This window comes from Ambystoma mexicanum, chromosome 8, assembly GCF_040938575.1.
Source record: "Ambystoma mexicanum isolate Mex_15411 chromosome 8, UKY_AmexF1_1, whole genome shotgun sequence".
Lineage (NCBI taxonomy): Eukaryota > Metazoa > Chordata > Amphibia > Caudata > Ambystomatidae > Ambystoma > Ambystoma mexicanum.
The window spans coordinates 1721702313-1721728098 of record NC_090929.1 but is presented as its reverse complement, the minus strand read 5'-3'; the positions used below and the strand labels follow the sequence as shown (position 1 = coordinate 1721728098).

The 25786-nt window shown below is 48.3% G+C and overlaps 1 protein-coding gene across 2 annotated transcripts in view; it reads left to right on the top strand.

The window, feature by feature from the left end:
• The window catches only part of FAM53B (family with sequence similarity 53 member B), a 237939-nt gene extending 215347 nt beyond the window's left edge, over positions 1-22592 (top strand). For both annotated transcript variants that reach the window (XM_069612041.1, XM_069612040.1), the window contains exon 4: positions 22050-22592. In XM_069612041.1, coding sequence (XP_069468142.1) covers positions 22050-22574 — 525 coding nt within the window. In that variant the 3' untranslated portion in view covers positions 22575-22592. The remainder of the gene's footprint in view (positions 1-22049) is intronic.
• The last annotated feature ends 3194 nt before the right edge of the window (positions 22593-25786 follow it).

Genomic DNA, 25786 nt, shown 5'->3' with positions numbered 1-25786 from the left:
TTACTCGCCTTCACACTTTGTGTTATATCTAACCCATCTGTTGGACTCGGGGTTAGTCTTCAATTCCTTAAAGGTTCACCTAGCGGCGTTGTCAGCCTACACCACGTCACAGCAAAGGGTGTCGTGGTGGAAAATACCTGTGATTAAAGCCTTTATGGAAGGGGTTAAAAGAATTTATCCCCCCATCACTCACCCAGCCCTTGGGTGGGATCTAAATGTGGTTTTAACTAGGCTCATGGGACCCCCTTTTGAGCCTATGCATAAAGCTAGTCTGAAAGACCTGACTTACAAGACAGCCTTTCTAGTAGCTATCACTTCTATCAGAAGAGTTAGCGAACTACAGGCCCTCTCGGTCTTGGACCCCTTTGTTACAGTCCACAAAGATAAAGTAGTTCTGCGCACTCATCCCAGATTTGCGCCGAAATTTATTTCAAAGTTCCATGTGAACCAGTCAATCGAACTACCCACGTTCTTCCAGAGACCTACTAACATGGCCGAAAGAAGCCTTCACACACTAGATGTGCGCAGGGCAGTCATGTTCTACATGGATAGAACTAAACCACTGAGGAAAACTAAACAATTCTTTGTTTCAGTGGCAGCTGGTAGAGAAGGGGACCCTGTCTCTAAATCAGTAATATCAAGGTGGATTGTCAAATGCATCACACTATGTTACACTCTTGCAAATAGAGAACTACCCTTCAAGCCTAGAGCACATTCTACTCGAGGCACTAGGGCATCCATAGCATTCATTGCAAATGTCCCCCTAGAGTCCATTTGCAAAGCGGCAACCTGGAGTTCTGTACACACCTTTACAAAACACTATTGCCTAGACACTCATTCTAGGTCTGATTCTCAGGTGGGACAAGCAGTACTAAGACATCTTTTTTCTACTGTTCCTTCTCACAACCCACCTCCAACTCCGGGTACTGCTCGCTAGTCTATGCACAGCATGTGATTCTAACAGATTAACAAGCATCAGAAGACATGCATTACTTACCATAAAAGCATTTCTGATGATTGTATCTGCTTAGATTCACATGCGGCCCTCCCTGCCTCCCCGCTCGGGGTGGAAGGAACATAGACTTCTTACTACTTTCTCTCTTCGTGTACTCACTCACTATAGCCTTGGGCTCCCTCTTGGCAGAAAAAATACAATCGGAGGGACCTCGGCGCGTGAGGGATTTTGGGTACTACACACGTCACGATAGGGTTAGTGTTTCAGACACGCCTATGCCGACGTCGCCTTTCGGTCCCCCAAAAGACAAGATGCAATACTCTGCGGTTACCACTGGATGTCGGACCATATGCACAGCATGTGAATCCAAGCAGATACAATCATCAGAAATACTTTTACGGTAAGTAATGCATGTCTTATTGCCTATCAATGTTTCTTTACTATTGGGATCCTGGAGAATACCTCCCTTCTCAAAGTGTCTTAACTCTCAGTAGTTTTCTCAAGCTTACTTTGTAGTTCACAAAACCAGAGGGAATGTCTCCCTTCCCCATGGCCCTTTCTCACACTATGGTTCACAGCACCAGGGGGGAATGACTCACTTCCCCTGGTTTTTAATACACTATGTTTCGAGGGGATTGTGTCCTCCGACGTATTCCACATCTGTGACAGTAATGACCACAGCTGTGCTGCTTCGGAAATTTATTCGCCGTCCTACGTCGATATGCTGTCCCTCGAGGGCCTCCGAGGGTCGACGTCACCGGATGTTATATATAGGACACATGGCGCCCGTAGCCTCAGTTCCATTTTTTCCACGAACGTGTTCGCTTCGGAATCTCGGTGCGCTCGGTTCTTCTTCTTTGATTGCGATGTCTTTGTCTTCTTCTACCCCGAAGTCGGGCTTTAAAAAGTGTCAGAACTGCGGCTCCAAAATGTCCATCACGGACCCGCACAACGTCTGCCTCTGGTGCCTCGGCGAAAGCCACGCCACCGACATCTGCGATGATGCCAGTCCCTGACATGGAAGGCCTTGCAGGAGCGGAAGAAGAAATTAACGGTAGGTAGGGTATCTAAAACCCGTAAGTCGAAATCTGCTGGGCCTTCGACCGACGACTCGATGGGCAACTCTCTGCGTCGGCGTAAGTCCAGGGGGTCTCGTTCTCGGAGAGGTTCCCGGCATTCCTTCGCCTTCCCCGTCCTCGTCGGAGGACTCCGCCAGATGGCGGGTGACTTGTCCCACCAAGTATTCGGATGCATTCCGCCAGCAGCTGATGACGATTTTCGAATCGCAAGGCACCGTACCGTCCGTGCCTTCGAGAGAAGCCGGCCAGGAACGAGCTAGAGCTACCGCTTGCACGCCTTCGGGCTCGGGTGGTCGGTATGATCATCGGGAGCCGTCGAGGTCCCGATCGGACAAGGTTGATCGCCATAGCCGTGCCAGATCCCAAGCCCTCGAGACCATCGGAACCTGTGAGGCCTTCTAATAAGGCATCGGCGCCGTGTCCGTTGAGGGACTCTCTCGAGGCTCCGGCCTTGAAGTAGTTGTCGAAGTCACCGGCGCCTTGGTCGACGTCAACGCCTTTTGAGGAGAATTTGCCAGAGGTGCCCCGGAGGGCTGTGGAAACTCAGAGGAAGGCTCTCAGTAAGTCAGTGAGGCCTGTTTTTGAGCCCATCTCTGTTCCTCCACCCAGGATGAATTTATTCCAACCTTTGGATTACATTTCAGAGGTGAAAGAAGGGTCTGATGAGGAGGTGGTGGTGCCTCCTGATGTCCCTGATGACCTGTTGTCTGGTCACAGCCAGATGGAAGAATCCGTCAGTCCTTGCATGACGCCAGTGGGCTTGACACCTCTCCGGAGGTGGAGTTTGGCAGGCCTGAGCCTGGTACGCATGCCGAATACTCATAGAGGCGTCTCATGTCGAGGGTGACTGAATACTTGGGGTGGTCTGCTCCACCTGTTGATTTTTTGCAGGATGATTTGACGGATATCCTGGGCCAAGGTCCACCCACTGACCCGGTGTTGCCATTTCATATGGCTTTGCAAAGAAGGGTGACGGCGGCTTGGACTGCTCCGGAGAGTCTACTGGCAGTGAATAAGTCTCTTCCAAAAAAATACCGTCCAGCCAGTGGTGACCCCTGCTACTTGTCGACGCACCCTACTCCGGAGAGTTTGGTGGTGCAGGCGTTAACGGCCCCCGCAAAGCAGGCTGCGTACCCTACCATCCCTCCTGATGGGGACGATAAGCGCTTTGATGGTTGGGCGAAGAAGGTATTTTCATCTGGGGGTATAGGGCCAACTCCGTTTGTGTCTTGGCAAGATTCGCTCACACGCTTTGGCATTGTGTATCTTTGGTGGCTGAGCGTATTCCCAAAGGGGAGGAATGGGATGGTTTTCTAGCCCTCGTGCAGGTCGGCAAGGATGCCATGTGTGAAGTCGTTCAGTCGGGTTTGGACACGGCAGACTGTCAGTCGTTCCATGGCTGCGAGCACCGTGATACGCAGATTTGTGTGGTTGCGGAAGTCGGGGTTTGCTCCTGATGTGCAATCCCGGTTTCTCAACATGCCCTTTGATGGTGCCCATCTGTTTGGCAGCAAGGCTGACTAGAGCCTTGAGAGGTTGCAGACCTCCAAAGCTGCAGCGAAGTCTTTGGGCGCTGCAGTACGCCAACCTCCGCCTTTTCGTCCTAGGGGACAGCAATGGAGGGGAGGTTCCTTTGGGTACTACTCTTCCTTTGGTAGATCGAGAGGAGCTGCCAGTCAAAGGGGCCAACGTAGGAGTACCAGAGGTGGAAAGCAGGGTACTCGAGGTGCCAAAGCCGCTCAGGCAGTTGCCTCTTTGCCCTCGGGCACTGCCGCAGCCGCGTTCGGTCTGTCATGCGGCCATGTCCTATGGTTCGCCGGTTGGGGGCCGACTTGCGCAGCATCTTGGAGAATGGCATGCTGGAGATCATAACCCACGGCTACTGTCTCCCCTTTCGGCAGAGGCCTCAAGACAATCCACCGGGGAACCTCTCTTTGAAGAGTCCGGATCCGCTCCTTGCGCAGGAAATCCTATCCCTGCTGGAGAAAGGCACCATAGAACTGGTGCCTATAGCGGTGAGGAACAAGGGATGGTATTCCCCTTATTTTTTGATCCCGAAAAAAGACGGGGGATTGAGACTCATCATGGACTTGCGTTGGCTGAACAAACTCCTCAGGAAGAACAAGTTCAAGATGGTCACTCTTTCTCAAGTCCTCCAGGCCCTTCAACTTCAGGATTGGCTGATGTCTCTGGACCTACAGGATTCTTACTTTCATGTGATGATTCATCCCAAGCACAGGAAGTACCTGAGGTTCGCGGTTGGCGACTTGCATTTTTAGTTTCGGGTCCTGCCGTTCGGATTGACCTCCGCCCTGAGGGTCTTCACCAAGCTAATGCTGGTGGTGGCAGCATATCTCAGGAAAGGGGGGATTCACGGCTACCCCTACCTGGACGATGGGTTGATCAGGGCGCGCTGTCCCGTGCAAGCCCTGGATCATCTGTCCGTCACCTGCCACTCCCTTCACAAGCTGAGCTTCTCCCTCAATTTAAAGAAGTCCCATTTGACACCTACCCAGCGGCTCCAATACATGGGGCTGTGTTCGCCTCCCCAGGTGAGGGCTCATCCCATTCTGCTGATGGTAAACAAATTTCAACATGCCCAGAGTCTCCCGGCGTTCGAGTTCTTGAGGTTGCTCGGGCTCATGGCATCCTGCATTTTCCTGGTGCCAGAGGCCAGGCTGCGGATGAGATCTCTGCAGTGGGCTCTCAAGATGCAGTGGTTGCAGTTCTCTGGCAGGATGTCGGATCCCATTCAGATTCCGCCCTCGGTCGCCCAGGACCTTCTGTGGTGGGCCGTCGAAGGAAATCTGTTGAAGGGAGCTCCGTTTTGGCAACCATGGCCAGAGGTGACGATTGTGACGGACGCATCCCTCATGGGGTGGGGAGCTCATGCCAACGAGTTGACAGCCAGCGGCCGTTGGTCTCCGTTGGAGTCCAGACTCCACATCAATCTGTTAGAGCTGTGGGCTGTCAGGCTAGCCCTGAAGGCTTTTCGGCCGTCTGTGCCGAGAAGGAATGTCCTGATTATGACGGACAATACAGTGGCCATGCACTACCTCAACAAAAAAGGGAGGGCCGGGTCACTTCCATTGTGCCGGGAGGCGATGCAGCTCTGGTTCTGGGCCATCCAGCAGGAAATTTCGATCTCTGCAGTTCATCTGGCCGGAGACGAAAACGCTGTGGCGGACGCTCTGAGCAGGCAGAGCACAGTCTCTCACGAGTGGGAGCTGGCTCAGGAAGTTCTGTTGGAGATCTTCGCCCATTGGGGAACCCCACAAGTGGATCGCTTTGCCACCAGTGTCACCTGGAAGTGCGAAAGATTCTGCTCACTGGACTTTCCTCCAAGAGGAGCCTTAGGGGATGCGTTCGTAGTGGAGTGGTCTTTCCCACTGCTGTACGTGTTTCCTCCAGTCCCCATCATTCCGCAAGTGTTGCGGAGGCTACGGAGGTTCGGTTCCCGGATGATCCTCATTGCTCTGGCATGGGCCAGGAGAGCCTGGTACCCGGACCTTCTAGATATGTCCATCTGCCCTCCACGCCGTCTTCCGTACCAAGACGATCTGCTCTCCCGGGAGGAGGGGGTCGGATTCTCCATCCAGAGGTCAAGTCTCTCAGCCTTCATGCTTGGTATCTGAAAGGTTGAGGTATTAGGTTTGGGACCTCCCTGAAGACGTGATGAAGGTGTTGCTGTTTTCGGCCAAAAGGCCCGCAACGAAATCCCTGTACTGTTACCGTTGGAGAAAGTTCTGCGACTGGTGCAGGGTACAGAATCCTTTCCAATGTTCCATTCCTTTGGTTTTGTCTTTTTTGATTTCTTTAGCCCACAAGGGCCTGAAAGTAGGTACCATTACCATATTTAAGCGCTCGTCTGAGGAATGTTCTTATTTTAAGGTCCCTTTGATTTCGCAGTTTCTAAAAGGGCTAACAAATGTGTTTCCACCGTCGCCTTTCCAGTTGCCGGGATGGGATTTGAATTTGGTTTTATAGTTCCTAATGGGAGCTCCGTTTGAGCCCTTACATTCTTGCCCATTGAGACTGTTGTCCTTTAAGACTGTATTTTTAGTTGCGGTTACTTCCGCCCGCAGAGTGAGTGAGTTACAGGCACTTTCCTCCAATGCCACCTTTCACAGTGTTCCATAAGGATAGGGTTGTCCTTAGGGTTCGTCCTTCTTTTCTTCCGAAGGTTGTGTCGGAATTTCATTTAAGCCAGAAGGTGATTCTTCCAGTGTTTTATCCTCCTCCGCATCCTGGTAAGTAAGAGGAGAGGCTCCATAGGTTGGATCCTAGGAGAGCTTTGAGTTTCTGTCTCTCACGGATGTCCCGGGTCAGAGTGGACGATCAGCTCTTTGTTGGTTATGCTGGAAGGCTTATAGGTCAGGACTTGTCCAGATGGATCATTTTGACGGTCTCTGTGGACCCTCCAGTAGGCTTACGGGCTCACTCTACTAGGGGTGTGGCTTCCTCCACAGCTCTCCAGAGGGGCGTTCCGATTCGCAGTATTTGCAAAGCAGTCACATGGGCTTCTGTCCATACCTTTGTGAGACACTATTCCCTGGACTCTATCCATGGGCAGGATTTGGCCTTTGGTAAGGCAGTCCTATATTCAGCAATTTGATTGGGCATTCTAAATTTGTAAATTCTTTTCCCACCTCCATACGTTGGTACTGCTTTGTGAGTCTGTCATAGATGTGGAATAAGTCAGAGGACACAATCCCCTCACAGAACAAGTTACTTATCTTACCTGGTAACGTTCTTTTGATGGGATGTTCCTCCAACGTATTCCACATCGAACCCTCCCAGCCTGCCCCTCTACAGAATTTCTTATGCGATTGCAGCTTACGTTTCCGCAAGGCTTTCTGCAGTCATACTGGCATGAGATTGGTGCCACGCGTTCTGGGGAAAAACTACAACTGAGGCTACGGGCGCCGTGCGTCCTATATATATCATCCGGTGACGTTGACCCTCGACGGAGGCCCTCGAGGGACAGCGTATCAACGTAATCGACACAGGACGCATATGCCGAAAAAAATTCCGAAGCAGCACAGCTGTGGTCATTACTGTCATAGATGTGGAATATGTCGGAGCAACATACCATCGAAAGAATGTTACCAAGTAAGATAAGTAACTTGTTCTTCTCAGTACTAGAGGGAATGACTCCCTTCCCTCAGGTTTTTGTTGGCAAGACATGGTTCACTCTCCTGCCAGGCACTGCCACGAATAAGATGAATTATGTTGCTCTTCATTTGTAGGTGCATGTCCCAGACCCGTGATTCTCTTTGTTTTTCTTCTGGCAGACTTGGCTCACTACTTTGGCAAGTCCTGCCACGAGGAAGGAAACTGGCGACAATCTTCCTTTTTGGTTGAGGATCCCAGATCCTGTTATCTATGCTTTCTTCTGCGTGATTATTAGTGACCTTTGAAATACTATGGGGACTTTCCCTCTTTCCCCTGTATTGGGAAACCTTTCTTTGGTTCCCCCCTGGTTGCCTCTGCGACCCTTTTGTGCTCCCACCAACTGTCCCAGTAACCCCTGTAGCTTCAGGGTTGGACTCACCATCTCCTGGTCGGTCTTGTGATCGTCTCTGTGTTGGGGGTCTTGTGTCGCTTCCTGGCTCTCTGGCATGCTGCAGCCGCTCCTCAGTTGTCGTTCCTTGCAGGTCGCGTGTCTTCCTTTCGACCGCGCTGTCAAACTCCTGCACTCACCTGGACCTCTGCTCAGCCAGCTTCTCGCCCGGTCCGCCCCTGTAGGACTGCATATGGATGCCTCTCTCTCCGCGTCCTTGTCATCAGCCTCTTCTTCCCGCACAGGACCGCCATTTCCTCAGTTCCTCCAGGGAGGGATTGACAATTGGGGGCGGGGGGAGTCCTTCCTTTGTCTTTATTTGAACGACTAGAACGCTCATTCACGTTCCCCCAAGTGCTCTTCAAGTGCTCTTCAGTGCTCCCCACCTCCTCTTCATCCCAGTACATGGCAATGAAGTTCTTGTACTCTTCCTCGTCTCGGTGAATGTTGGAGATTCAGCCTTACAGGCATGCATAGAGGTGGGTGAAACAGAAGTGTGGTTCATAGGGTGCTAGGTGAGGGGTGTCAGCCCGGGTTCCTACTAGATGGTCGTCCTTGTCCGCAGAGGGTGAGTCTCTCCCCATGAGATTCTCCAACTGTATACCACCCCCAGGGTGACTATCTGGTAGCAGCCTCACCTCCCTGGCCTCATGGAAAGTGGCTCCCCTCGGGAGAAGTGACGGCACCTACGGACTCATCACAGTAATGAATTGTTAAATAAGCCATTAGAATGCAGCATGAGCAAATTAAATTTCAGATAGGTTGTACAAGAATGCTTGACGCAATTGGAGAGCAACTGTCCATTATGAGACCTGTATGCAGAGACTGCCAATCTTAGGTTGCCCTGCTGCCTCAAGAATGGTTGTAGAGTCTGTTTTTGCAGTTCTGCTTTGGGCAATATAACTCTTTATCTCAACGGAGTGTCACTAACATGTAATATTTCATTATTTGTGGCGTGTGGAGTTGTACATGTCACTTTCCCGCTGCTTCCCTCCTTTTGTCGGCCTTGTACAAAGCGACATGACATTGCAAATAGGAAAAAACAAACCATGATATAATACAGTATGGCATAGCACGCTGCCTCATACGTGCTATAATGAATCGGGAGTAAGACGCGGACACAGAGGCATTGTGATGATTGCCATAGACAATAAAAGTTAAAGAAGGGTTGGAGAAACACCTGTCTCGCTCTATCACTATGAAGGGTTTCCTGCCTCAATGAAATTAAAGGTTGACGCTTTCAGAAGGCCCAAAAATAGAGTTCTCTGCCCTGTGTCCAAAGTCCTGCCATGACCCTTACAAGCTAAACCTAAGGAAATGTCCGTAGGGAGAAAGTCTTTCAGCTCATCTGTAGCTTTTCCAATGTTCAAACACAACAAAGTTCCAAAAGGTTCACAGTGGGAAACCTGAGGGCATTCTCACCCCTATTCCCCTTGGATCCTCTGTGAAGGTGGATCCTGACCCTGGGGGTAGAGAAGCGAGGAAGGATCACCGGGGTGGAGGGTACTTGAGGAGTGAGAGTGGGGTACTCTTGGACGAAACATGGTATCCCCTTTCCCTATTGACAAAGAAGAGGGAACTGAGAGTGATGAAGATGACACCGTTTCACCTCTTTGGTACTGGGACGAAGAAGATGCCTTCAAGGGGCTGTGAGGGTCAGGCATGTCCCTTTTTAATTGTGGTCAGGCAGGACTAATTGGTCATCCACACCTGCAGCCTGTCAAGGGGCTGCAGGAACGCAACAAGGGGAGCCACAGAGAGAGCAGGGGGCTGCCCTGGTCGGACAGGAGACCGAGCCAGGACAGAGGCATCAAGCCCAGCAGAATTGGGGGACCCGATGTGAATGGGCCTTGTGATTCCCCCAATACCTCAGAGAGAGCAGCAGGAGCTGCTGTGGATCCAGAGCAGAGAAGACGCTGCTAGCATACCTAGAGAAGCACTGAAGTTGCCGGTGTGTGGAGATAGGCACACAGCAGGCGAGCAGGGCTCACACCAGTAAGGTTTCCCGACTTCAGAAGGGAAGTTGTGGGAACTACCGGAGAAGAAGCACAGAAGACTGGTGCATGTCGGGAGGGCGTAGAGGCTTCAGAGCGCTACAACAGGACCGCGAATGAACAGTGGTCTGTAATATGAACAATGAAATGCTTATTGAATATCAGACAAAAGGAAAACTGTACTTTGAACAAATAAATGCCTATTGAATTCCGAACTAAATGGAAACTTAACGTTGAAACCAAAAGATGAATATTGAAAATCAAACTGAATAAAACTTTAAACCTGAACAATAAAAGTGCATATTGAACACTGAACTGAATTGAATACATATTGCACAATGATTTAGTTTAAACATCAAAGTCAAGAATATTAAAGGCCAGAGAACATATTTATTTATTGTATATAGTTCTATCAAGTACTTTACAGTTATCAAATACAATTACAAATCACATATTTAAATCCACTAATTCATGTCAAGTTGCCTTCATAATATATTTTACCTAAAATGTACCTATTTACAATTCAATATTCAATGCATTACAATATAAATATACAAGTAGAAATACATTTACCAATAACATTTCATCTTACAACTGAGTTGCAGCGTATCATTTTACACAGTTTAAAACAATGTAGTTTGAATAGGGCATATACGACAGAATCGGGATTCCGGGGGTAAATTCCACCTTCACTTGTATGTTGCACCCACGGGCAACTGGTTAGTGCGCATCATTAGATGAAATCTGCGACAGCTGGGTCGGGGCAGAGTATCAAGCATTGTTGTGGTTGTTGATTTTTGTGGACCACCTGAGCCATCATAAGGTACAAGTGTAACTGATCTAAGTGATTATAGTTATTTAACCAATCCCAAATTAGCACTCTGTGCCCCAGTGCTCCTTTTACAATGCTAAAATTAGAACATATTTTAGGGTCAGGGTACCAGTTTAACACCGAAAACAAGTCATTGGCCTGCTCCACAAATGGGTCCGACCTGGGTTTGTTCCCAACCTTAAACTGTTCACCAAATATCATCAGTAGAAGGCATGAAGCGGACATTAAAGCCCAGATGAATGATTCAGCCTTTTCCTTGAGTAATAGAGCTTTTAATGATGTTAGGCTTAGCTCAAGGTGAATATATTCAACCGGGCTATTCCGAGGTAAACCTAGAATATAGCGCCAAAAGTACCCTTCTGTTAAATCTAGCCACTTTGTATTCCTGTGGGTTAATGCCTCGAGACCATACAAAATAGACAAAACCATTGTTTGTATAGGGTGAGCGCACCCCTCAAAGAAAACCCTGCATGGTCATTTGTTTGTTTGTTTTATTATTTATAATGCGCACATATCCACAAGGATAACAAGGCACGAACATAGTAAGATGGTTGTATAGCTTAGTTACATACAGCAAATTAAATAACGTCCCGTGGAGTTACAATAGGGAGACAGTGGTAACATGGGTAAACAGATATCAAAGACATTTTATCTAGTGCAGTTTATATAGTAGCAGGAGGTAGCGGGGGTACACTGAACAATAATACAATTGGTGATGGCACTGATAGTGGCATGAGGAGCCACCAGGGAGTATTATTTGTCATGGTCCTTCACCCATTGTATAATGTATGTTCTGAACTGAAAGTAAGGGATGTCTTTCCTTAGAGGTGGCGGTAGTGAGTTCCAGTGAGTAGCTGCTTTAACAGGGAAGCTGTTCCCTCCAGTCAGGGACCGTTTGAATCTTGGGACTAGTAGTAGATTGGCGTTGGCACTTCTGGAGGGGCGGTATGAAACCTGTCTAGAGATTTACATGTTTACGAATCAGGCGAGTGATTTGCTTTGCTCTTCTGTATTTAGACTCGGCGATGACCTTATAGTCACCGTTGCAAGACAGTTCCAGGACTAAGTATTTGTAAGTGTGGATGCAATCAATAATCCCCAGACCAGTATTTAATTTGTCGGCTTCCCTTTTTCCTTGATACCAACATAGTTTTTGTTTTGCCCAGGTTCACAGATAGTGTTCCCCAGCGTACTGACCAAGTTAGTTTAATACTGCCTGCATACCACTTAGCAAATAGTCAAATACCACCAAGTCGTCTGCATACAGCATTGCATGCACCATGATGTTGTATATCTTTGGTGGGCATTTAGAAATGTTCACCAGACGGGCTAGCAAATCGGAAATATAGATATTAAACAGGGGGCCCGGACAGCATACAACCCTGTTGATAGGTAGTGATCTCGATAAGTTCCCACAGTTATCGAGACAGATCTGTGCTGTGGTGTTAGTATGTAGAGCCACCACAACCTCTAGCAGCCAACCTGCACATCTCCATTTTTTCATGTTTTCCCAGTGGGTTGTGCGGTTTAATTGGTCGAAAGCTGACCTAAAGTCAAAAAATGTGATCTATACGGAAGGTACATCACCCTTGGTAACCCGAGTAATTATTGTGTCAAGTACGTTGTGAATAGTACTCGACCCCGCATGAAAGCCTGTTTGGAATTTTTGTAGAATCTTATTCGTGTTCACCCACGTTTGCAGGTGTTGCAAAGCAAATGTGGAAAAGACTTTGGATGTGATGTCAAGGTGAGATAATAATCAACACTTTCCTGGTATCAAGTGATCACCAGACTTAAAAACCAGGACTAGAATTGCTTTTCTCCATGATCCAGGAATCATACGGTCTGCACATCCACTATGAAATCAATTACACAGTACACTCAACACTAATTTGACGTCCCCTTTTAACACAGAAGCAGACAACGCATTAGGCCCCGGGCCCTTGTGCCGCCCCACATTTTCCATACAGAATAGAAGATGCTACCCATACATTTCTTGTTCAATCGCCCTATTTCTAATCCTCACCTCCATAAAATTCACCCAAGTTTCCTCATTAATAGGGTTCAAAGTGTCCCGCTCCACAGTGCCTCTTGACCCCGATAAAGCTCTCCACATCTGTCTGTGATCTCCACCAGTAACTGCGGCCAACATCTTCTGCCAATTTACAGTTGAACCCTGACAGCGATTTCTCTTACACCAGTTTTTATACCAATTTTTTTTAAGCGTTGGGATTCCTTTATTTGCATAATGCACGAGATGGGTTTCTTTTTTAGGTCCCTCTTTACGATCGAGACACTCAGCTTTCAATATTTCTAGATCAAAAACACATGAAGTTTTCTTTTCATTTGAAGTTCTGATTGCCTCCCTTGTCATAGCAGAGTTTTTCGCAAGGGAGGACAACCAGTTCTCAAATTCATCGGGCGTTAAGTCAATTTGTAGGGTGTTACTACTTTGGACCTGTTCCCGCATTAATACACAAACTTTAGTGATGTTACTTTCAGTCCAAACCACTTTGTTTTGACCATGGTTTGTTAATAAACCCACCGCCCCGCCCCTTGCTCCAATGGTTTTCATACTGTGTCAGACAAGACTTAACACTGCATGATCACTAACCTTAGGCAGACTACCCTTTCCAACAGTGGGCTATTACCACAAAAATAATTGAGGGTTGCTTCCCCAATAACCATGTGGATCTACCTGGGATGTCCCCTTTTGTTCTCCCGTTTAGGGTTTCCAATTTCCACACTCTAAGAAAACCAAGCCACTTAATCCCCCTCGTGTTTGCATCTTCTAACACCATTTTGCAATCTGGCTCAATCAACCCACCAGGGGCTGGAGAGCAAAACTCGCCACACATGCCATTTAAATCGCCACCCAATATAATTAGGTCTTTTTCGGGGGCTTTGACCCAGTTTGTTACCAGAGCATCAATGGATAAAAAAAACATTTTCAGTAGACTTATACCCCCCTACTCCTCCCAGGAGGATCGTACACATTCACTATCAACAAACGAGTTCCCTTCACACACCCTTTCCAAGAGATTTCCACTGCCAAAACATTCCCCTCCTGCTCTAGTGGATCATCAGGGTAGAGTTTAACTCTTGCTTCAACCCAATCATCAAACAGAGCGGGCAACCTTTATTCCCCTTTTTGCCATAGACTGGTACACTACAAAACCGCCCACCATGAAAGGAATGGTCAGCCATGTCTCCTGCAAACAAAACACAGAATAATTAGTTAGGAAAACTAAGAGGGGTTGTCTTGCAAAAAATGAGTGGCCTCTCGTATTCCAGGAGGCGACCTTAAAAATTAAATTTCCTGGGCCGTCATGAGCATTAGTAAATTCTTCAACCATCTCATCCCTCCTCATTCTCTAAAGTGCTTGATGCAGGTTTTTGTTTCGTGGTAACCCGAGAAATTGGTTTCATGGGATGTCTACAGTGTTCACAGCAGGTTCCTGTCTCAACATGCTCGGGCGCCCGGTAAGGTTCATAACCCATGAACTCCGACTCCCTTTGAGCTCTAATAAGGGCTGCAGTCACTGGTAGATGGCAATGAACCTGTGTCATACCACCTAATACAAATTTCATGGGTTCAATAAACTCAGTCAATAGAGGTGAGCATACATAGTACAGAGATTTTGGCAAATGTTTTCAAAGGTTCTGCTCGATTTACGTGCCCCTTTGTGCGGTGAGAACCCTTGTTTCATATTGTTGGTTTACATCTATCCAATATGACAGGGGCCTCTGAAGTTGGTTGTTTGGCCGCTACAATAGGCCCCCATTTTGACATGGTTATGAAAGCTTTCTGATGTGTTGGTGGGTATGGGCAGATAACCTTTACTTCCATCTGAAGCCCCATCATCATGTTTCAGTAGCCAAGTAGTCAGCATACTCGCTGACTGCAACCGACGTTTCTTTCTACGAGTTGCCTTTTTCTTGTTTTTCCTGCCCTTCTGTTTGTTATTTGGGGGCATAGATATTGTGGAATTTAGCGGGGGAATAGATACCTCACGAAGTACTGGTGTGGAAGAGTTTTCAACCAGTATTCGATTCTATGTTTTAGCTTTCTTCTGGGTTTGTTTGTGGGTGGGGTAAGACAGCAGGGATTGTGAAATGTCAACATCATGAACACTGGGCACCGAAATTCCCAAATCCAAGCAGACAGTGGGATTGCTGTCACACACAGCAACCGGGGAGTCGATTCCATTCTCCCCAGAGGGTGCCTCCTAGCAGCTTGACTTTAAGTGAGCTTTAATTTCATGCAATTGGTTGCCATGCTTTTTTACTTCTTCATAGATACGGCCACTTAGTTTCAATATAATTTTGATGGCAAAATGAAGGACATCTCTTGCGACCAGCGCACCGAAGTGCCCAGAATGATCATTAAGGGAAGTTATGGGGGGCTCTGCAGTTTCAGTGGTAACACCCTCAGTCGGGTGATCAAAGTTTGGGGCTTGCCCACGTCTTTGAGGGGATGGCAGCGAGGAAAACATCTCTGGTGATGCCGACAATCGTTGTCTCGACGTCCCCTCCAAGAGAGGGGTAGGTCTAGTACTGGGTATAACTGTTGCCTGACCCTCCTTGTTATCACCCATCAGTAGTGGCTGCAAATTATCATCCGCAGGATCAGTTTGGGGCCATGCTGAATTGCAAAGTGATAGGCATAGTTTTACTAGTGAGTTATCATCTATGTCAGCGAGATGTCAATGAGATGTCCAAGTAATTTGCCTGATGTACAACTGGGGACTATTTCTCAGCCGAATAAGATGTTTTGTTGCCCGAGATGTTTTGTGCCCCACAATTGTTTGAGGAAAGGGGTTTTGTGGGTTTAGAAAATTCTGTTGTATGCCCTGAGTCAGCCTGGGCCGTCTGAGGAGGCTCACAAGGGGTTTATTTTTCTTTACACATATTACCAGGGCTCTCGTCTCTATTAGAGTCTTGAGATGCACGATTTCCAACCCTACGATAACCATTTAATTTACCATATGGCTTTGCATTCCCCAATTTGTAGTTCTTTGTTTTGCAGGTTGCTTTACCCAGCATTTTTCACAGGGAAGAGAACTAACCCTCACCACAGTCAATCTAAAGGGTTGGCAGAAAATACCCTAAAGCAATGTCCTTCAAAACCTTCAGACTTCAAAAGCTTTCACTGGTCCAGAACCCGATTCAAGGTGCCACTGTCGCCAGCGTTAGCAGGAGCTGCAGCCACAGTTGCTGCAAACACCGAACACAAGGAACACTCCTTGCCACACTCCACGACGCTCCGCATCTGGGTATGGATTAAGAAGAATAAGATTGCTGTTCCGTGCAAAACGTAGTAACAATGGAGAAAAGACTCCAGCAAACTCCAGCCGTCTCTCCTGCAAGGAACACTCCTCGCCACACTCCACCAGAGAACTTTTATGAGTGAATGCAGTGTGGCAAGACCACAGCTTGGCAAGAGGTGTGTTACATGGTGGCAGGGCCACAAGATAAGGAGAAGCCAGAGAAGTCTGAGAATACCAGTAACGCCAAGAGGCCAATAAAAGGAACCTGCGTGTATTGGCTAAGGAGTCCCAGGGCCCTGGTTGCGTGACCTGTAATGGGTGGACCGTGTGGTCTAACAACTGGGCCTAGACCAGAGAGCCCTGCAAGGTGAAATAGGAATCGGAAGAAATTACTGAATCCAAAGGTCCGAGATGACCAAAAGTCTGAAAATGAATACCACCAAAGGTTACGAACAACAAAAGTTCGAATCTTTGGTGGTATGCATTTAAGGTATGTAAAGGGGTGTTCCCTGCAACACCCTGCTCACTATAGTGAGCAGGGTTTGCGGGGGACCCCCTTGCAGCACACCCGACCAAATAAAAAAATACTGGGGGGGCTGCGGGGGTGTCCCCTGCAACACCCCGCTCACGATACTGTGTAGTATGGTGAGCAGGGGTTGTGGGGGACACCCCGCAGCACACCCAAGAAAAAGAAAATATAAAGAAAATGGGGGCTCTGGGCAGGTGTCCCCCTCAACACCCCGCTCACTATACTTTACAGTATAGTGAACAGGGGTTGCAGGGGAAACCCCTGTAGCTGCCCGAAAAAAAAGAAAGAAAAGGACCCTGCGGCACCGGTTCCCGATAATGGAAGTGAAAGGGAACTGGTGCTGCAGGGACACAAGGCGTCTTAAAAGGTAAGTAAGGTTTGGTTATGTTGGGGAGTGGGTGGGGGTGTGTTGAGGGTGTGGGTGCGGGTGGGGGTCTAGGTATGTAGGGTTTTGAAACGTATGTTCGCATGGGAGATGTACGAACCTTTTGTGGTGCGTACATTTCCCATGCAAACTTTTCCGTTGCGGGAAAAGCAGCTGTGGTCGGATCACGCAGATCCAGTGAAATATAAGGACACTGAGCAACAGCCTAATTAAACCACTGCATATGAACTGGGGAAGTGAGCCAGCAAGGTCGGGTTGACCTGGTGTTTTGTTAAGACTTTTTGCAAAGACTGTAGCAAGTGGCTGAGTTAAAGTCTTGGGGAAGGGATCCCCAAGACTCAAAGGAACTACCCTTGTCTTGAGAACCGTTTCAAGACCCCTTTTACTTTTGGGTTGTGCTTCTTGAAACTTGGGGAAGGGAACTCCAAGATTCGGTTTTGAGCTCATCATCTTGAAATGGAGAAAGGTAACCTTTGAGACTTCTTCATGGACCTTTCTTATGCTTGTGGGAGAGGAGCTGAAAGTAAGCAGTGAGCTTCAAGAAGCTCAGAACTTTGAGTTGAGAACCATTCCTCTGAACCTTGACCTCCCTACACATTTATTATCTTTAGCTGCGAGGGCAAGGATAGGTTTTGGACACAGACTGACTTTTAAATTGAACTCTTTGACTAAGTCTTTCCTTTGTTTCGTTCAGGTAGGGAAATCCCACCTTAGTATAGGGCAGGTTAGGTCTTCTACCACCTTTTTGTTTGAACTTTAAGTCTGTTGTCTGTGTCTTACTTCATGAGTGTTGGGGAAAATTGTCATTTCTGTGGTAATTCACTTCAACCTTAGAGACCCGCAGCTCTTTTGCTGGACTTTAGGACTTTTTAATTTTAACCCTGGAGTGCGTGAGCTCTTTTTCTCACTCTCTCATGTGTTTTGACCTGGTTTGGATTATGTGTTTCCTTTGTTTTGTTTTTGGAGTCCGGAAAACTCCATAGGCATCTACTTTTTGAATGGTGACACACAGCACCTACAATGCAGTGTCACAGATAAATCCTTCAGATTTCTCTTAAGGTTTTCTTGTGTGAACTACTGTTACCAAGAATAGTAAAGTGAAATTGACTTTTCCCTTTGTAGGTCCAGCAAACACCATTTTAGGTGGAGTGCTGGGGGGTTACTTAGTAGCCCCTTTTCCTACCTATCTCATGTAACATGTTTTATGTTACCCACACTACTTTAAATGGCTGGTGGCAGTGGTTTCATTTTCCTACCATTGTGCTTTTCTACCGCAGGCTGAATCCTCAGCTGCAGTATAGCACACATGGATGACCAATTTGTCAAAATTGCCCCACTCTTCTTTTTTCGCCATTTTCTGTTTGTGAGGTCTTTCTTGGATTTTACTCGGCACGCAAAACCAGGTTTGAACCCTTTGTTCGTTTTGCCTTTGGTGGGCTTCAGTACTGAAACCTGCCTCTGGCTCCAGTGTGTCTGGGAGGGCAGGAAGTGAGGGAGGTTCCTGAAACTCCCCTGTCCTTTTGTCTTTAGGAATGCCTGAATGGACCCAGTCCTGATTGGCTGGCTGTTCTTACAGGACAGCCAACCTGCTGTTTGAATGACAGCTAGGCTGTGCATGAATAGGGGAAACCTGCTTAAAAAGCAAGGGTTTTGGGACTGAAGACTGAGTCGACCACTGGGAAGAACAACCAGACGAAGGAACCGTGAACGAAACTTGCTGCATCCTCCTGGACCGGTGAAGCCCTGCTACTGTGCTGAAAATCCTTTTTCTGATCGACAAGAGATGCTCCGGAATGGACGATATCTTCTCTTGGGTTAGTGGGACCAACTAACCCCAAGACGAACTCCTCTGGACCACCTTCCCCGACTGGCTGTACTGCTTTGCTGCTGCAGGAACCGAGTGCCAAGACTCGAGAAATCCGTAGTCGAGTGCAACGTCTGTGATCCCGTCAGAAGCTCCAGGAGTCTTCCCCATGTCCCCCCAGAAGCAGGACGACCAGAGCTCGAGTCCCCTCACTACTAGAGTGCAGCACTCAAGGAGTGAAGGAAAGCCAACCGGCATCCAAGATCCGCGGCGGAGCTGTTTACCGAGCGCTGAAACCGTGAAGTGCCGCTGATCCGAAAAGAGCCTGTAGCTGTCGCCGACTTTCGAATTGCTGCCGCAGGAGTCCCCAGAGTATCTACTAACTTTCTATGAATTCTGAACACGTATTTTAAAATGTATTTCATTGCTACATATATTGCCCTTTTTAAAGAATGCTTATTTAAAAACAAGCGTTAAATAATTATTTTACCTAAAAACCTTGAGTGTAAGTGTTACTTGGCTACTTGTATTTGTGGGTTTCATTGTTACAGCTCTACAGCTCACATTTACCCCTCTTGAGATAAGCCTGGCTGCTCAGTCACTCTACCAACTTGTGTAGTACAAACCTATACCAATAGGTGGGTTACATAATACCAAGAGAACAAGGGTTCTGTAGTCTCCCACAGTGTTACTGCATCAATTCTTACCCAACAATGATGCCTTCAAAGCACAAATAAACAAATGTTCAAAGTTCCACAATCATCAGAAAGGAGGCAGGGGTTTCCTTCCCCCTGAGTCTCTCTCCTTGTCAGCTCACTCAGTTTCTCAGGAAGTTTTGCTCCTCTTCTGAACTCCTCGGGTACTTTACAGTTTATAAACACAACAGGTAAAGGGGTATGGTTCTTGCCTTTATTCCGCAATATGCTATCTTCGCATCTAGGGGCCGTGATTTCCTTTCCCCTTGGATTTCATAGACTATTTCATGTTGGGCTACAGGCCTCAGATTTGCAATCAATTCACCTGGTGTAATACCTTGACAGGACTTTCTTATTATTGTTGCTTTCTCTCAGTATATAACTTTCCAAACCCAGGGAGGGTCTGGTTCCCTTCCCTGCATTTCACACACTTATGAGGTTTTATATTCCTTTTCTTATGGTTTCCTAATTAACTTTACTTTCTCTGTCCTGGGGGGGGAGTGGGGATCAGAGGGAGTAGGGTTCCCTTCCCCTGGATTTCACAGTAAAGGGCTCTTTTCCTTTCCTTGTTCTTCAGAAATAATATACTGTTAAACAATCCAGAGGATTTGGCTCCCTTCCCAAGGATTTCACTCACTCGCAGGGTTCGTTTTTTCTGGGTATGGTTCCCTTCCCCAGGGTTTCACACATCCAAGAGGCCTTCTTTCCCCCTCTCAGTTTATTTGCAATTGGGTATGGGTCTTAGACTTGCAGTCGCACTGCCTGGTATGCTAGGACTTTACAACATACAGTTCCAAGGGGCTTGGACGTTTCCTTGAGCCATCAAACTTTCACTGTGCCTGGTATACTCTCCTGCCAGGACTTCCACAATCTTCATCACTACTAAGAATACACAGTGGCATGATTCTTCCCCGAGTACCTCCTGTTGTGCTTCAAATGTATTAACACTTGTGTACTTGTCCCGTCAACTCCCTAAAGCACTGGGAATATGTACAACACTTAGGATGTGTGAAGTGCCTGTGCTAAGAGGTCCTAATGTCCTGTGTGTGAAGTGCCTGTGGTAAGGGATACAATGTTCCTTTGTGAAGTGCCTGCGCTAAGAGATCCTGATGTCCTCTTTGTGAAGTGTCTGCGGTAAGGGATCCAATGTTCCTTTGTGAAGTGATTGTGCTAAAAGGTACTAATATCATGTGTCAAGTGCCTGTGCTAAGATATCCTTAGGTCCTGTGTCCAATTGTACAGTCTTTTTTATTCCACACAGTTACAGTGCTTATTCCACACAGTTACGGTGCTCCTGAACCTAGAAAAGCATCCTTCAAACTGCTTAGTCTCCGAAAGCTTTAAGCGCTGCAGTACGCTACTTGTCTTGGCCGTGGCAGATTAATAGTTTTCCAGGGCTCTGTAGCAGTCATGCACTCATACGGATACAAGACATTTTCAGAATCTCTTTATTTACCTCCCCATTCCTCCGTCTGGGCTAAGCTACTTCCTGTGTTATCTTCTCTCTCTTTTTTCCTCACTCCCCGCACCTCCACGGTCAACACCAGGCTCTCTCCACAACCCCCTCCTAGCTTCTCTTCCTCTCACTGGGTGATTTTGGCTTTTCAACTCTGTGGAGTGGCCCCACTTTATGCACCTCACTGGTTTCCACTTATCTGTCTAGGTGTCACCGCTCTTTTATCATTCCTCCACTCTCTGTGTCCCTCTGTTCTGTGCCACTATTTATTCTCCTATCCAGGTCTTTCCACTCTGTGCTGTCTCCACTTTCTGTTGCCCTCTACAGATCTTTCCACTCTGCGCCACGTTCTTTGCTCTCTATTTTCCCTGCATGTCTCTTCCTCTTCCCACACCGGCTTTTGTTTACTCTCCACACTCCTCCTCCTTTCTATTTACTCCACCCTCCTCCCCCTGCTTGCTTGTCTTCTTTGTCCCACACGGTCACCTCTGTTCTCCTCCCAGCACCCACAACATCAGCTTGAAATGCAGCAAGCATATATGTTAGCTCTGTCCCACCGTCCATGTCTGCAGGTGACACATTGCATTCAGCTGTGCTGCACAGACTGCACTGCTCTAGGGCTGCTTATCAACATTTGAGTTTGTTCTCATGTTTTTGAGGGTGGCTCTGCTAAGCGAGCCGTCAAGAGGGACATTCATTCTGCTGGATTTCGGATACTGTTGTCTGTTGCCCCCATGGTGCACGTCTGGCCAGTGTGGCGCTTCTGCCAGATCACTGGTTATCCGAAGGAAGTAACTCTGTCCACCTTCCACGGATCCTGCTGCTATTTCTTGGTCTCTTGTTGCCCATGACTTGATGACCCAGGTGAAGTCCACTCTACTTTAGGCATCTGTTGTGGCAATGGGCATGGGAACAACTGCAAACCTTGATGATGGGTTTTTGGCAGGTAGGGACTTCACCATGGCCGTGGGTGGTAGGATATGCGTGAAAGGTTAGGGTGAGCAGTTCCCCAAGGTTTGTGGGCCTTTCCTAATGTGATTGAAAGACAGTTACCTGTCCTGGTGCCAAGCATTTTAGGTGTTCTGATCCTCGGCAGGGGGGGATTTAGGGATTGCCTTTGACCCCCACTACCCATTGCTCTAAAAGTTATTCCCTTGCTCCTTGGTCAGTGGACGGTCTCTCTTAACTCTTGCCTGAAAGTCTCAGGTTTTGCTTTCAGTCCTTCCTCCCTTCAGAACCCCCCTTCTTATTGGGGCCCTGCCCCTACTGGCAGGTGTTATATTCTGGGCTGGGGAGCCTGGGATACCCAACCTTTTCCTCCACTGATTCCTCCAACTGGCAGCGGGTGGTGGCATTCTCGTTCCGCAGCCCCCGCACCCTATCACTCCCCCCTCCATCCTTGGGATTGTGTAAAAGGTGCTCAGGCCGAGGGTGAAGTGGTTGCTGTTGTAAGTACCCTGCTGACCCATCTCTCTTTTCCATTACAGGATCTTCCGACGTTCCACACCCTCAGCAGCCTTCACAGCACAGCAAATGAATGCAGCCCAGAGAGCCCATTCCTGCACAGTGCCAGTAGCTCCACTGGCTGGAGGGCGCCATCCTGGGACCTGTATGCTATGCCTGGTGCCACTCCAGCTTCTAGTCCAGTTCCAGAGACTTTCCCCAGCACGGTAGAGCACCATGCACTAGTGCCTCGCACCAACCCTGAAGCAACCTCTACTCCTGCACCAGCGCTTAAGCACAGCCTTAGAAGCACCCCTGCCCTCGACTACCCCCGACAGTACAGAGAAAACCCTGTCCATTTGCCCCATCAAACCCCAGGGCAGAGCCTTGCATCAGCGAGTGGCATCCACACCACTGACTGGCCACTTGACTGGGAAGACCAAGAAGCGCAGAGCTTGGGTGCCGATCAGGGAAGTGGTAGAAGTGGCAGAGCTCTCCCGGGGGCCACGAGTGGCTGCATCTTTCCCATCGATGGGGAGCTGGACATTGAGCAGATTGAAAACAATTAAAGGAAAACTTGAAAAGTGCTGCTTGTAACGATTGTCTAAAAGTGGAAAAGAAGCGGCGACTCTGTGGTCGGTGTTTCAGATTTTCACTGGAGGGGAATCTTCACTGGCTCGCGTGCACATGCCATGTCCCTGCTTCTTCACTCATTAGGAACATGTGGACAAAGGTTTATGCCCTTCTCTTCCTATGCTGGAGTGAGGCAACACATGACTTTTCTTGGGTAAAGCGGTGTGTGTTGGGGGAGAGGGTTGAAACAGCTCAGGTAACTCGATTTGATGTTGAATGAAAGGCATCGAGGTCCACTTGATGGTGGTACTATCTCTATTTTAAGCCCCTTGCAGCTCTAGAGACTTAATTCGTGCTCGATCTTGGCCTAACTCCCTTGCACTCCCTCCTTCAGGCACTGTTTGCAGCAATACATTATGTCTGCCTTTTATTGTCAAGCTTAACCAGTGATACTTTATGCCCTCTGAATACCCTCTAATCACACTGTAGCCGTATTTATTGTGCAAACCCTGTAGGGTGGCTGAATGCATATTATAAAGACAGAAATTAGCTGTAGACTAGGTTCAAGCACATGACCGAATGAGGGTCTTTCATGTCTGGCACAAACACTGGACTCTTAGGTTGTTTTAATTCTCTGCCTTGAAGTGTTGGAGGCTGCTCTGGGTTCCGCCCCGCAGTGCTGTGGTGTTATAGACCCATCTATGAACCGTTAGGCAAGCATCCACAGTCATCTTCCACTCCCCTCCTCACTCCCTATCGGAGCATGTGAGAAAGTGCCTACAGGGTGCATACCCGGAAGCATGGGGTCATAAAAGTGTGCGCACAAAAGTACACCATGCTGTGCCCCAGGCAGGCTTCCGGGTACACGCTCTACAGAGCACTGAAGGAACTGGGAAGTTGCCGGCTGGAGCCCACAGCAGGTAAGTGGGAGGAGAGAGCGGGTGGATGGCAGGTGTTCGGGAGGGGCCCCCGACAAGGAAGGGGAGAGGGTATGCAGTGATTTTAACAAATCAAAAATAACAGATGGAATTTTTTATGAACCGAAAACAGCTAGAAAAAAAATAAAGAATTTTGAAAAACTAGTTTCTGATGTTTGTTAATCTGCTTAGAATCACATGCTGTGCATAGGTACGACATCCAGTGGTCACTGCGGAGTATTGCATTTTGTTTTTCGTAGTCGAAAAGGGGACGTCGACAAGGTGTGTCTGTAACACTATCCCTATAGTGACGTGCGTTGTACCCACAATCCCTCACGCGTCGAGGTCCCTCAGATTGTTTTTTTCCGCCCAGCTTATGGTCGCCTTACGCGGAGCTCCTAGAGAGACATTGCTAAACAATTACTACGGACCTCGGTCCTTAATATATACTTATTGTTAAAAGATCCCTCCCCTCGACGTTAGCTGTGAAGCTGTTTCTCCGCCGAGCAAGTTTTCGACGGAGGAGAAGAGACGGAGGAGATCCTTCGGCGCTGCCGAACACGTGGCCAGGCCTCGCCGGCCAACATACAGTAGGGAGAGTGGGGGTTTCCAACTTTTACCTTCTCGTCGAGAATGTCTTTCTTTCTCCCCTATCTTTCCCTTGGGGTTGTTATCACCAGTTTTTATTACCTCAGCTATGGAGAGGACACCTTTTAAGTTTTGCCCACGCTGTAGGGGCAAATATACTTGGAAGGACAAACACAAGCTCTGCAATCGTTGCTTGCCCCTTGATCATAAAGAGGACAGCTGCGCGGCCTGTAAGCTCTTGAAACCAAGAACTCTTAAAGAACGGAAAGTTAAGAGGTGGGCGGACTACGCGATGTCGAAGTCAGTTTCCTCACCCGCCGCTGCTGTTACAGAAAGTGACGAGGAGGGTGATAACTCGACGTCCGTTACGGAAGTCTTTAACCCCCAGAAGGAGCGCTCGCGCTCCACGACATCCGTCCCTGGCCCCGACGGGCTCGGCTCACGCCCTGCTTATGGGGATGAACACCCCGGGGACAAGGACGCACACAGACCCCATAGGCCTAAGCACACAACCCACGGCTCTTCTTCGTCCAGGACGAAGGATCCACCAGCGCCGAAGGGGACGCAGGGCACTCCGGCGTCGACCTCAGACCGCAAGGGTCTCAAGCCCCACCCGCAAACGCAGCCGCGACCAGCGATTGGGCTTTTATCTAATACGGGCGCTTCCTCAAAAACATCTGACGTAACGCTCCATAGAGCGGCCGTCGAAAAACAACGCGCAACGCAGGCAACGCCGACTCCAGAACCCTCGACTGACGAACTCGTCGTCGAGAGTCTGGCGAGAATTGTTTCCGAGGACAAACGTAAGCGGACGACGAAACAAACGTCGAATGTCGCACCCAAGGATATAGAAACGCCGAAAAAGCACAAGAGTAGCCAGGAACTGCCCCATCCATCTAAAGGCACTTCCGAACTACCGGAGGGCTTTTCTGAGGGCGACGGAAACCTTTCGTCGACGTTGTGGGAGCGTTCAAAGCGTTTTGAAGGTGAAAACACTGATTTCCCCCCTCTAGACTATTCAGGGGTTCCCCATGAGACCCTGGAAAGACTCCATTCTTGTATGGAAAAGATGGAGAGGTTTTTAGGTAGCCAAAACCCACCCACACCCAAAAGACCAAGAGAATGGACCCAGGATGACCCTAGGGTCAAGATTCCTAGGCTGTTCCCCCCTTCTACAGATGCATATGTGCATATGACCTCACTGAAGAGGAGCAATACCTCCAGGAAGATGAGGAGTGTTTAGGTGGAGAGGAAGAACTTGAGGAGGAGAGGTTTGAGGAAGACCCTTACACTAGCGCAGGAGCTTTTGAAGAAGATACAGCTACCTCACAGCCCTGGCACTCCCCATCAGTGCACTCAGACCCTGATGTCTTTCATCCTTCTCCTCCCAAGGACTCACCTATTGGGAACACCTCCCCCATAGATGACCAGCCTTCACTTAATGCACTATTGCGCAAGGCAGCAGCGGATTTTGAAATAGACACAGGGGAAACCCTTCCGGACATAGACTGTGTAGAAAAGGTTATTAAAGAAAAAGCCCCGGTCAGCCAGTCCATTCCGCTCCTGGCTTCTATAAAGAGAAGAATAACTCCTTCCCTTTCCAATCCGGCCTTAGTCAGAGGGGTCAACCCTCGGATAGAAAAGCTCTTCAGCCCTTCGTCTTCTGACCCTTTGTACATCAGGGGACATTCTATTCCGGACTC